The 12,386-nt window shown below is 43.9% G+C and overlaps 1 protein-coding gene across 2 annotated transcripts; it reads left to right on the top strand.

Moving 5' to 3' along the window:
• Positions 1-34: 34 nt before the first annotated feature.
• On the top strand, positions 35-12,062 carry RHNO1 (RAD9-HUS1-RAD1 interacting nuclear orphan 1). 2 transcript variants are annotated; one of them, XM_036454519.2, is made up of 3 exons: positions 35-159; positions 7,002-7,211; positions 11,229-12,062. In XM_036454519.2, the coding sequence occupies exons 2-3, from the start codon at positions 7,086-7,088 to the stop codon at positions 11,790-11,792; spliced, it is 690 nt and encodes a 229-aa protein (XP_036310412.1). In that variant the 5' UTR covers positions 35-159; positions 7,002-7,085; the 3' UTR covers positions 11,793-12,062. The 2 variants fall into 2 exon arrangements, with proteins under 2 accessions (XP_036310412.1, XP_036310410.1); XM_036454517.2 differs by having other exon boundaries at positions 7,002-7,253.
• Positions 12,063-12,386: the final 324 nt, after the last annotated feature.

The raw sequence follows: 12,386 nt of genomic DNA, 5'->3' as shown, positions 1-12,386 counted from the left end.
GCTTTCAGTTTGTTCCGCTGTTTAAAATTGGCGCCGGCGGAGCGTTGCGGTCACGTGACGGAGCGTCGCCAATCGGCGCCGGCCCTTGTCTCCGCGTTCCGGCTCGAACGCGGCGGCGGCGGTGGCGGCGGGAGCAGCGGCCCGGACGCCTCCCGGCGGGTAAGGCGGCCGCGCCGGCTCGTGGGGAGGGAGCGGCTGCAGGAGGCGGGGAGGGCGCCCCGGGGCTCCGGAGGCGGCGGAACCGGGGCTCCGGCGGCGCCGGGGGCGGCCCCATCGCTGCCCGAGCACCCAGCACCCGCGCCCCGCCGCCTCCCTCGGGAGCGGCCTGCCGTGAGGAGGCTCCCTGGTTGTGTCCTTGTACCAACAGCCAACGATCGTCTGCTTCCTCCGACCTCATCGAGAGTCTGAGGGCAGCGTATTCTCTTAACCAAGTCTCCAACATTTTAAATGAAAAACTATGTTTATTGGTTTCGGAGAGGAAGAAAGAGGGAGAGAGAGTAACATCAAGGATGAGAGAGTCATGGATCGGCTGCCTCCTGCGCGCCCCACACGGGGCCTCGAGCCCGCAGCCCCCAGCATGTGCCCTGACCGGGAATGAACCGTGATCTCCTGGTCCATGCTCAACCACTGAGCCATGCCAACCGGGCAAGTTTCCAACATCTTAAAAAAAAAAAAGGACACACTATAAACACTATCTAAGCTCCAGATCTTCAAATACTGATGTCTCATCCACCACCACCTCTCAAACCAATCTTTTCTGTATAGTATTGCTAACTTATTCAACAAATTTTGTTGAATAACTACATTGTGCTAGGATACAGTGGCAGAAGAGGTTTGAGTGTACCGTCTAATGGAAGGAAAGAGGTAGCACAGACGTTTTTTTGAAGGCTCAAATAAACGAATGGAGTCCGGCTGGTGCTGCTCAGTGGTTGATCATCCACCAGTGAATCAGGAGGTCACAGTTAGATTCCTGGTCAGGGTACATGATCAGCTTGCCGGGTAGATCCTAGTAGGGGGCATGCAGGAGGCAGCCAGTCACTGATTCTTTCTCATCATTGATGTTTCTCTCCCTTCCTCTTTTAAATCAATAAAAAAAAAAATAAGCTAGTGGAGAGTTATAGCCGTGAAGTGATGTTAGAGGTCAGTGATAACTTGGAGTATCTATAATAAGGAGATCTTGCCTTGGTAGGTCAGGGAAGGCTTTTCTGATGAACTAAATCTCGGTGAGATCTGCTGTCTATGCACAAAAGGGAGGGAAACCCTTAAAGGGAGTGAGGTGTGAAAGGTGTAGCTGGAGGGAGCTTGGTGAGTACAAAGGCTTTGTTAAAAGGTCTCTGCAGGGGGTGCCAGAGTGGATTAGGGTAGAACAGTTAGGCTACTCTAATTACCAATGCCTGGATTGTTGGAACTTGAAGGGTGGTGGGGGGAGAGACACTGAGCGGAGGAAGAGGCATTCTTGAAGACATGTTGAAGAGGTATTGGGTCAGATGGGAGAGGGGAAAGGGAAATGCTAAGGGTTCTGGGTGCGTAACTGAATGAATTATGCCATTTCCTGATCAAGGGCCCTGGAGGATAATCACTTTTGTGGTAGGGGTGCAGGGGAAGTGATCATGAATCCAGCTTTAAATATATTAAGTTTGAAGTGCATTTGAGACATCTAAGTTGCTGTTAAATAGACAGCGGGATATATGCGTCCTGAGTGTGGAGAATTCTAAGCTAGATATATAAATACTTTTAGGTGGTTGTTGAAATGTTTGGCTCCAAAGCACAACCAGAGGGAAAGACCTTAGAAAGCAAAAGGGCCCAGCTAGTTGTGGCTCAGTGATTGAGCGTCTACCTATGTATGAGCCAGTTCAGGACACCTGCTCAGGTTGCAGGCTCCATCTCTGGTGTGGGACATGCAGGAGGAATCATCATTGTTTCTCTCTCTCTGTCTCCCTTCCTCTCTGAAACCAATAAAAATATATTTTTAAAAAGAGAGCAAAAGAGACTTGACCTCTAATTACAGAAGAAAGAAGGAGGATGGCTGCAGGCATATGCAGGTTTGCATGATTTCTGGAAAATAAATATCCTTTGATGTGTCCTGTATTCTTTGTGAAGTAGTAAATAAGTCATTTATTGATAGAGAAGGAGAGATCTAAAGTTTTAAGAAAGTGGAAAAGTTTTAAGATAATCTTTGTGTAAAACAAATTGATACATAAATATAGTAGGATTTGGACACAACAGTATTATCCACTTGAGGCTGGTTAATTTCAATACTTTTCACTGTTAATCTTGAACAGTGTCACCTCTTTATTTGATTCCTGCAGCACAGCCTTCTGAGTTCCTGCTTCCTTTCTCACCCCCTGTTCCCCAACCCACCTTTTCTCACAAAGCACCTCAAGTTATCTTTTAAAAATATAAATCAGACCTAAACAGTTTGGCTCAGTGGATAGAGCATCGGCTTGTGGACTGAAGGGTCACACGTTTGATTCCGGATGTACCTTGGTTGCAGGCTCATCCCCAGTAGGGGGTGTGCAGGAGGCAGTTGATCAATGTTTTTCTCTCATCAATGTTTCATACTCTCTCCTCCTCTCCCTTCCTCTCTGTGAAAACAAAAACAAAAACAAGAACAAAACAAAAACAATAAAATATATATATATATTTAAATATATATTTTATTGATTTTTTACAGAGAGGAAGAGAGAGGGATAGAAAGTTAGAAACATCCATGAGAGAGAAACATCGATCAGCTAACTCTTGCACATCCCCTACTGGGGATGTGCCCGCAATCAAGGTACATGCCCTTGACCAGAATCGAACCTGGGACCTTTTAGTCTGCAGATCGACGCTCTACCACTGAGCCAAACCGGTTTCGGCCAATAAAATATATTTTTAAAAGAAGTATAAATCAGCCTGGCTGGTGTGGCTCAGTTGTTGGGCATTGACCCATAAACCATAAATCATGGTTTGATTCCTTCCTAGTCAGGACACATGCCTGGTTTGTTGTTAATCCCTAGTAGGGGACGTGCAGGAGGCAGCCCATTAATTATTTTCTCTCATCATTGATGTATCTAACTATTTCTCCCTTTCCCTTCCTCTCTGAAATCAATAAAATATTTTTAAAGAATAAATCAGCCTTGGCTGGGTAGCTCAGTTTGTTAGTGTCTTCCTCATATGCCAAGGTTGCAGGTTTAATCCTTGGTCAGGGTACATATGAGAAAAAATCCAATAAATGCATAAATAAGTGGAACAAGTGTGATGCTTCTCTCTCCATCTCTTCTTCTCTCCCTCCCTCCCTTCCTCTCCAATCAATCAATTAAAAAAAACACCCCATTATAAATCAGATTATATCACTTCTGTATCCAGAACTTTTCAGTGGCTTTCTATCACATTAGGAATAATCAAATCCAGAATTCTTAAGCTTGCCTATAAAACCCAGTATCACATGAACTGTTTCTAATCTCCTACCCTCTCTTGGTCAGCTCTGCTGACATTATTGTTTCTTGAAAGAGTCAGGCATATTCCCACATTGTGATCTTTGCACTTATTATTCTTGCAGCCTGGACTATTCTTCATTCACACTTTAATTTTTATTTTTAGTAAAGCAAGCAAGAATTTATTGGCCACAGCAAAAGCACATTCCGATGGGATGTTTTTTAAAGCTGGGGACAGTGAAGTAAGGAAGAGCTTAGCACTGAAGAAGTAACAGGAAAGCCTAGGCTGGGCTGCTCTGGCTCACTGGGAAGTCAGAGAAAAGGGGGCCTTGGAGACAGGTTCAGCGGGTTAGCTGAGGACAAGCCGCTGTCTACTGCTCCTCTGGTTGGGGTCCCTTAGAGTTTAGGGGATGCCAGCCTGTGGGGGGAGAAGAGGAGAAGGGGAAGGCGTGCATGCTCCCCAGAGAAAGAGAGCATGCTGCTCACATCTTCCTATTGTTTGCTTGTTCTCCTTTCTTTTCTTTTTTAAAAATATATTTTTGTTGATTTCAGAGAGGAAGGGAGAGGGAGAAATAGAAACATGAATGATGAGGTCATCGATCGGCTGCCTCCTGCACACACACCCCCACCCCCAATGACTGGGAATCAAACTGTGACCTCATGTTTAAAAGGCCATGCTCAACCACTTAGCCACACCAGCTGAGCTTGTTCTCCTTTTTTATTCAGGTCTTTGTCAAATATCGTTTTTTCAGATAAGTTTTTCCTGACAGCCCTGTCTAAAGTAACACCCAGTCAGCTCAATCCCTTATCCTGTTTGATTTTTCGCCATACCTCTTATCACTTCCAACTAAGATGTAAGTGTCATAGGGTAGGCATTTGATTTTGTTCTATGGTATATATTTCCAGCACCTAGCTGGAATAGTACTTAGCACACAGTAGGCACTCAATAAATATTTGTTGAATGAATGAACAAATAGGTATTAGTTTTAAAATGTTAGTTTCTTGAGGGTAGAGATTCTCCCCCTCACCCCCTCCCCCTTTTAAAAAAATATTTTATTGATTTTTAACAGAGAGAAAGGGAGAGAGATAGAGAGCTAGAAACGTCGATGAGAGAGAAACATCGACCATCTGCCTCTTGCACAACCCCTACCAGGGATGTGCCCGCAACCAAGGTACATGCCCTTGACCGAAATTGAACCTGGGACCTTTCAGTCCGCAGACCGACGCTCTACCACTGAGCCAAACGGGCTTCGGCTTACCCCCCTTTTTTAACCTGTATCTCCACCGCCTAGTGACATAAATCAGGGTATTTTGTTGCTGTTGACTGAAAAACTGAATCATGAATGTATAGCGGAACCAATCTGCCTTCTGTGGTTTTCTAAGTCTAGGATGCTCAGTTGCACCTTCCACTTACCTCTCTCTACCTATTGCATTCAAACTTCTGTCCCACCATTACATTGACGAAGCTTGTATTAAAATTGATCTGGTTAGCCCTGACTGTATTCTCAGTGGTTAAAGCATCAGCCTGTGTACTGAAGGGTCTAGGGTTTGATTCCTGGTCTAGGGCACATACTACCTCAATTGCAGGCTCACTTCCCATCCTTCCCCATCCCGCCCCCCCCAATTGGGAGGCAACCAATCGTTGTGTCTCTCTCACATCAATCTGCCTCCCTCCCTCCCTCCCTTCCTTCCTCTCTCTCTGAAAAAAGCATTGGAAAAATATCCTCAGGTGAGGATTAACAACAACAAAATTGATCTGGTTACTATTATAGAATCAGTAGATACTTTTATTACTCTCTAGTTCCTGTTGATCCTGCCTCTGTCTCCAGCCTCCCATCTCCATTGACAACTCAGGTTCAGGCCTCACCATTTTTCACTTAGGAAATGCAGTACCCTCCTAAAACTGGTTCTCTTACTTCCAGGGCACTTGTTTTTTCTTTTCATACTGTTGCCAGGAGGACCTCTCTAAAAGACAAAACAAAAACCAATTATGACATTTACAAGATAATTAAACATTTGAATATTTGATAATATTAATGGGAATGATATAATGATTGGGAGTATAACATTTTCTTCAAATAATACAGGGGAAGGGGATGTGGTTAGGGGAGTGGATGGGTTGATGGTTGTTGGAGCTGAGTGATGGGTATATAGGGGTTCACTGTATTATTTAGTTTACTTTTTTAAAAAATATATTTTTTGTTGATTTTTTACAGAGAGGAAGGGAGAAAGATAGAGAGCTAGAAACGTCGATGAGAGAGAAACATCGACCAGCTGCCTCTTGCACACCCCCTACCGGGGATGTGCCCACAACCAAGCTACATGCCCTTGACCGAAATCAAACCTGGGACCTTTCAGTCCGCAGACCGACGCTCTACCACTGAGCCAAACCGGTTTCGGCTATTTAGTTTACTTTTGTGTGTGTTTAAAATGATCTGGGGCCCTACCTGTTTTGGCTCAGTGGATAGAGCGTTGGCTTGCAGACTGAAGGGTCCCAGATTCGATTCCAGTCAAGAGCATATGCTTGGGTTTCGGGCTCGATCCCCAGTAGGGGGCGTGCAGAAAGCAGCAGATCAATGATTCTCTCTCATCATTGATGTTTCTATCTCTCTCTTCCTTCTATCTTCCTCTTTGAAATCAATAAAAATATATTTAAAAACATAAAAATAAAATGATATGGAATGAAAAGTTCAAAAAATCCAAGTGTGATCATATCTTTTTGCTTGAAATTCTTCAATGACTACTTGGGCTAAAATCCAAACTCATATGATACACCTGGTTTTTCTTTTTAAAAATGTTTTTATTGATTTTAGAGAGAGAGAAATAGGAGAGAGAGAGAGAGAGAGAGAGAGAGAGAGAGAGAGAGGTTTCTGTATGCACTGGATCAGGTACATGAATCCAAAATCTGGGCATGTGCCCTGATTGGGAATCATCTAGCAGCCTTTCTGTGCATGGGTGATGCCCAACCAACTGAGCCACACTGACCAGAGCATGCCTGGTTTTTCTTAACTAACCCTGACACCATGTCCAGCTTCCGTTCTTGGCCATTCATCTCTTCATACCTGTGTCCAGCTACATGGGGTCTGTGATTCCCTGAATTCACATGCTCCTTCACGTTCTTTGTGCTTTGTGTGCGCTGCTCCTCAGCCTGGAGTGCCCTCCCTGCTTTCTCTTGCCCTTTATACCTAGGTCAGGCGTCACCCTCTCTAGAAAGCCTCCCTTGGGGTTAGTGGAAGCACTGGTCCTATTATTGTATCATCTCTCCCGATGTTGGACTCTCAGCTCTTTGAAACAGGGACAGTCTGACTTCTGTGTCCCACAAGTGCTTGGCACTCAATAAATGATCAGGGAATAAATGATTTTTCATTGTTAAATTCTCAACACATGCTCAGTAGGTGTTCATTGAACATATGTTGCATGTGAACTTCTGTGTTTTTTGTTTGTTTTGTTTTGAACTACTGTTGGTAACTTGATGGTGTAGGTTAGAAAGCTGTACTTCCCATATCTTTCAGTAGGAGTGCTAAGTGGACAGTAGAACAGACTGGCTGAGTATGAGTAAGACTGGCTTTTGTTTCTTCTCTGCAGGCATGGGTTGGAATTGGAGCCTCTCCTGGTACCTGACTACACCCAGCACCATGTGGCTACTAACCGCTCTTCAATCACCTATTGATGCCTCCCAGAAAAAAACGCCGCCAGACATCCCAGAAAGCCCAGCTGCTATTCCACCAACAGCCCATGGAGGGCCCCAGACACCTCTATAGATCGCCACAGCTTCCCATCACCCACACTAGACAGGTGCCCAGCAAGCCCATTGACCACAACACCATCACTTCCTGGGTAGGCCATGGGATTCTTACTTTGACTTACTCTGTTAGGCTTCTCAAAATACTCATTCTTCTGCTCCTTGAACCAAGGCCTTCAAAGAATAAGATTCATGGATCAGGGATGAGGCAATATACTCTTTCTGTCTGGTCAGCCATCTTTTCTGCTATATCTTCTTTTCTAATTTCAAACCGAACTCAGAAACTTCAACCTAGATTGGTTGGAATTGTAGTTTCCTTCTCCTTCCTTCCCCCTCTCCCGCCCCCACACATTCCTCTGAAAGAACTTAGTATAAAAATTTCACTATCCAGTAGCGGGGTGAGAAAATCCAGATAAATGGCAGAACTAGTAAAAAATGAGATTGTTTCCTGAGCTAAGTATTCTGTTTACTGTTTAATAGATTGAACCTTAAAAAACCCCCACAGAAATGGCCTATGTCATATTTTGACAGCTTAAAAGCCCATATAGCTACTGTATGTCTGGGAAGTAGTATAGCAAAAGGACCAGACTAAAGCATAACATCTGCTTAGGAGTGCTTAATAAATATGAATTGCTCGGAATTGCTTAGGAGAGATATATTTGCTCATGGTTGTAAAAGAAACATAAATGTTAGAATCTACTGGATAAGAATAATAATGAACATTTATTAAGAACTGATTACATGCCAGGTCCTGTGCTATTTGCTTTCAATCTACAATCTCACTCCCTATTCTTACATTCAGCCATTCATTCTTTTTTTTAATAAATTTTTATTGTTCATATTATTACAAATGTTCCTACCCCCTCCCCCTTCCATTGCTCTCCTCCACCAGGTTCCCATCCCACCCTCTGCCCTTTCCCACCCCCATTGTCCTCATCCATAGGTGCACAGTTTATGTTCAGTCTTCCCACATCCCCCTCTCCCCTTTTCCCCAAGAATAAACAGTTCACTCCCCTTCCATACCTCTAATTCTATTATATTCAACAGTTAATATTGTTCATCAGATTTTTTTTTAAATTTCCTTGGTTTTTAGATTCACTTGTTGATAGTTACATATTTGTTGTTCATAATTTTTATCTTTATTTACTTTCTCTTCCAAAAGAACCCCCTTCAGCAATTCATATAATTCTGGTTTGGTGGTGATGAACTCCTTTAGCTTTTTATTAGTGAAGCTCTTTATCTGGCCTTCGATTCTGAGTGATAGCTTTGCTGGGTAGATTATCTGTGGCTGTAGGTTCTTACTATTCATCACCTTGAATATTTCTTACCATTCCCATCTGGCCTGCATGGTTTCTGTTGAGAAATCAGCTGACAATCGTATAGGTGCTCCTTTATAGGTAACTACCTTCTTTGCTCTTGCTGCTTTTAATATTCTCTCTTTGTCTTTTGCTCTTGGAATTTTAATTATGATTTGTCTTGGTGTGGTCCTCTTTGGATTCCTTTTGTTTGGAGTTCTGTGCACTTCCTGGACTTGTAAGACTAATTCTTTCACCAGGTTGGGGAAGTTTTCTGTCACTATTTCTTTCAGTATGTTTTTGATATCTTGCTCTCTCTCATCTTCTGGGACTCCCATAATTCTGATGTTGGTTCGCTTGAAGTTGTCCCAGAGGTTTCTTACATTATCTTCAATTTTCTGGATTCTCTTGCCTTCTTGCTTCTGCGGAGGAGTGTCTTCTGGCTCTTTATGTTCCAACTCTTTGACTTGATTCTTGCGATCTTCCATTCTGTTTTTAGGACTCTGTATAATATTTTTTATTTCAGACAATGTATTCTTTATTTCTTGTTGATCCCTTATCATTTCTTGTTGATTCCTTATTAATTCTAGTTGATCCCTTTTCATATCCTCATAGATCTTATCGACCTTTTCTAGGAAATTCTTGAAAAACCTAATAAGCGTAGATTTGAACTCTATATCCAGTCGCTTTTTGTCCTCCATTTCTTTCGTTTGTGATCTATTTCCTTGTCTCGGCATTTTCGCAGCTTCCCTGAAGGGGCGGAGTTTCAGGGTGGAGCCTACAGCCATGGCTTTCCTCAGCCCCACCCTATGCTGTTCCTGAGTCTCAGTAATCCCCAGGGTCCTTCAGTACTCGCTGCAAGCACCTCTGAGAGAAAGGTGCCCTCTATTTTCGCCTGCTACCAAACAGTCTAGGCTCTCCCCAATGAGCCCGGAACTGAGGTTCAGTTCAGTTGGAAGTGGAGTTGGAGGTGGCATTCAGAGCAGTCCGGAGCTTTTGTCTCCTTCCCGCCAGGGCAGTCCCAAGGCACAGCCAATCGTCTCTTCTCTGTGTGCAATGTGCGCGCCTCCGGGACCTCCTTTCACCGCTCCCCAGGGGTTCCGCCTTACAGCCCAGCTCCCTATGGATGAGCCTGGGTCCCCGGGGTCTGGCCTAGAACTGGGGTTCAGAGCAGTTGGAACTGGGGCCCAGAACAGTCGGAGCTTTTATCTCCTTCCCGCTAGGGCAGGGGTGTCAAACTCAATCAGAGAAGGGGCCAAAATCTAAAATCCAGCCTAAATCGCGGGCCGAATGGTTTAGTGATCAGTCATAAACTGTCATTGTGATGGACACGCAGTGGAGTGCAGTGATGACAGTGCGGTGCGGGCCACATTGCAAGGCCTGGCGGGACGGATTTGGCTCGCGGGCCTTGTGTTTGACACATGTGTGCTAGGGAACGCCAGCCAGGCACTCAGCCGCCCCCTCCTCTCTGGCTCTGTCCTCTCCGCGTGCGCCGCGTGTCTTGGTACCTTAGGCTCTTACAGCTCCTCCGCTCTTTCTTCTGGTTTCCTCCCTGCCTCTCGTTGTAGAATTTCCAGTCAGTCGACTTTCCTGTAGTTCTGGGTAACGTCCATTTTATATTTTAGTTGTATTTTATTGAAATTGTTGTGTGCGGCTGCAGCTAGGTGTTTACCTGTGCATCCATCTTGGATTCTCCCAGCAATTCATTCTTTACATGAGGCCTTTGTGCAAGCATTCTCCTAAGTGCTGGGATCAATGGTGAATAAGACTGCTGGTCTCTGCCCTCAAAGTTTAAAGATAGTTAAACAAGTTGCAGCTGTATAGTGTAATAAAGAAAAGGCGGCATTGCCGAAACAGGTTCGGCTCAGTGGATAGAGCCAAAGGTCCGAGGTTCGATTCCGGTCAAGGGCTTATACCTTGGTTGCAGGCAAAACCCCAGTAGGGGGTGTGCAAGAAGCAGTTGATTGATGATTCCCTCTCATCGATGTTTCTAACTCTCTATTCCTCTTCCTCTCTGTAAAAAATCAATAAAATATATTTAAAAAAAAAAAAGAAAGAAAGAAAGAAAAGGAGGCATTGTCCCCTTTCTTACTACACATGAGGAAACTGAAAGCTGGAGAGATAAAATAGATTGCCCAAGCTCATATCCCTTTCTATTAATATCCCTTTAATACAGGTATTTTTGTTTTGTCCCTTACAATAGTGGGTTCCATTTATTATTCCTCACCCGAGGATATATATATACTTTTCATTGATTAAATTTTTTTTTATTGACATGAAGAGAGACTGTTTGACAGGCTTCCTTCTGCACACCCCTTACTGGGGATTGAGCCTGAAATCTGGGCATGTGCCCTGACTAGGAATCAAACCATAATCTCCTGCTTCCTGGATCAACACTCAATCACTGAGACACACCGGCCAGGCTCTTTGATTTTTTTTTAAGAGAGAGTGAAAGGGAGGGAAAAGGAAAGAAGGGGAAGAGAGAGAGAAACATTGATGTGAAAGAGTCACATCAATTGGTTGCCTCCTGCTTTCACCCCAGTAGCGGGGCCAGGAATTGAACCTGCAACTGAGGTATATGCCCTTGATCAGGAATTGAACCTGTGACCCTTTGGTACAAGGGTTAACACTCTAACAAAATCGGCCAGGGCTATAGTGAGTCCCATTTATCAATAGGATTCTGGTCTCCGGTCATTGAGTATAGTTTCTTCCCTTAGGTTTGTTCTTGGTATGTAGCTGTCCTCACTTTTTGTTGTTGTTGTTCTTGACCCTTAGGTATCACCTCAGTTTGATACAACAGCAGAAAGCTGGTTCCCAGCCAACAGGAAAGGGAAGCATCATCACCGAGACCAGGCAAGACGTTCAGATCGAAAATCTGCCACCTCCAAGTTTCCACATCTAACATTTGAGAGTCCACCGTCTTCTTCCAGTTCAGCCACACTCGGAGGCCCCTTAATCCAGCAGTGCCCCAATCATTCAGTAAAGGACATTTCCAAAAGGCCCTTAGTTCCAATGCTCAGCCCCCCAAGCTGTGGGGAAATGTCAACACATGCACTTCAAAACTTACCTTACATGTTCATTGCACCTGATATCCAGACCCCAGAGTCATCTCCTATGAAGCAAAGGCTGCTTACCCCAGATCATAAGGAAAACAGCCTGCCAAGCAGTTCCCTTCACTCTAGCACTTCTGAGAGCCCAGTGCCTGGGCCTGTTCTGGTTAAAGACACCCCTGAGGAGAAGTATGGGGTGAAGGTCACGTGGAGGAGACGACGGCACCTGTTCACTTACCTCAGGGAGAGAGGGAAGCTCAGCAAAAGCCAGTTCCTTGTGAAAAACTGACTGGATTTCTCAGAGATCAGTAAATTGATTGCTGCTGTTCATAGAGTTGCTAAAGTTACTTTTCTGACTTACAGAAGAGTTCATCAATAGAATAAAATGGAAATAATACCAATAACATCAAGAAAAGTATTTTAACCAGTTCCAAGATTTTCTTTTTAAAATTTATAAACAGTTTTTAGTGTGTATTTTTCTTGTATTAACTGTTTAAAATTTTAAGATATCTTGTAGTAACTGTTTAAATTGTGTTTAAATAAATTATTGCAGAAAGTTTTTAGAGAACCCTGCTTCTGACTGCCAATAATGCAGAACATTGCCTCCACCACTGAAGGTCTTAGTTGTTTGATTTAACCACTACTAACTAATCCTTTAGTCACCTCATTCAAACTAATTCATTCCCCATGAATGAATTATAATGTAGTACCAATTTTTGAGTACCAATTCTATTGTGCTCAGTGGCAGCTTCCTCTATGACCTGATGGATGGAAAAAATCAAAGTAAACTCTGACTTTATAGTTGAGCAACTTTGGCTCTTCTGCAGAAAGGCAAGATGACGAAAGGCAGCAAGCCCTGTTTTAGCGGCTACTGTAGAATCAG

This window comes from Pipistrellus kuhlii, unplaced genomic scaffold (genome assembly GCF_014108245.1).
Source record: "Pipistrellus kuhlii isolate mPipKuh1 unplaced genomic scaffold, mPipKuh1.p scaffold_m20_p_3, whole genome shotgun sequence".
Classification (NCBI taxonomy): Eukaryota; Metazoa; Chordata; class Mammalia; order Chiroptera; family Vespertilionidae; genus Pipistrellus; species Pipistrellus kuhlii.
The sequence above is the reverse complement of the archived record's forward strand: the minus strand, read 5'-3'. Positions and strand labels throughout refer to the sequence as shown.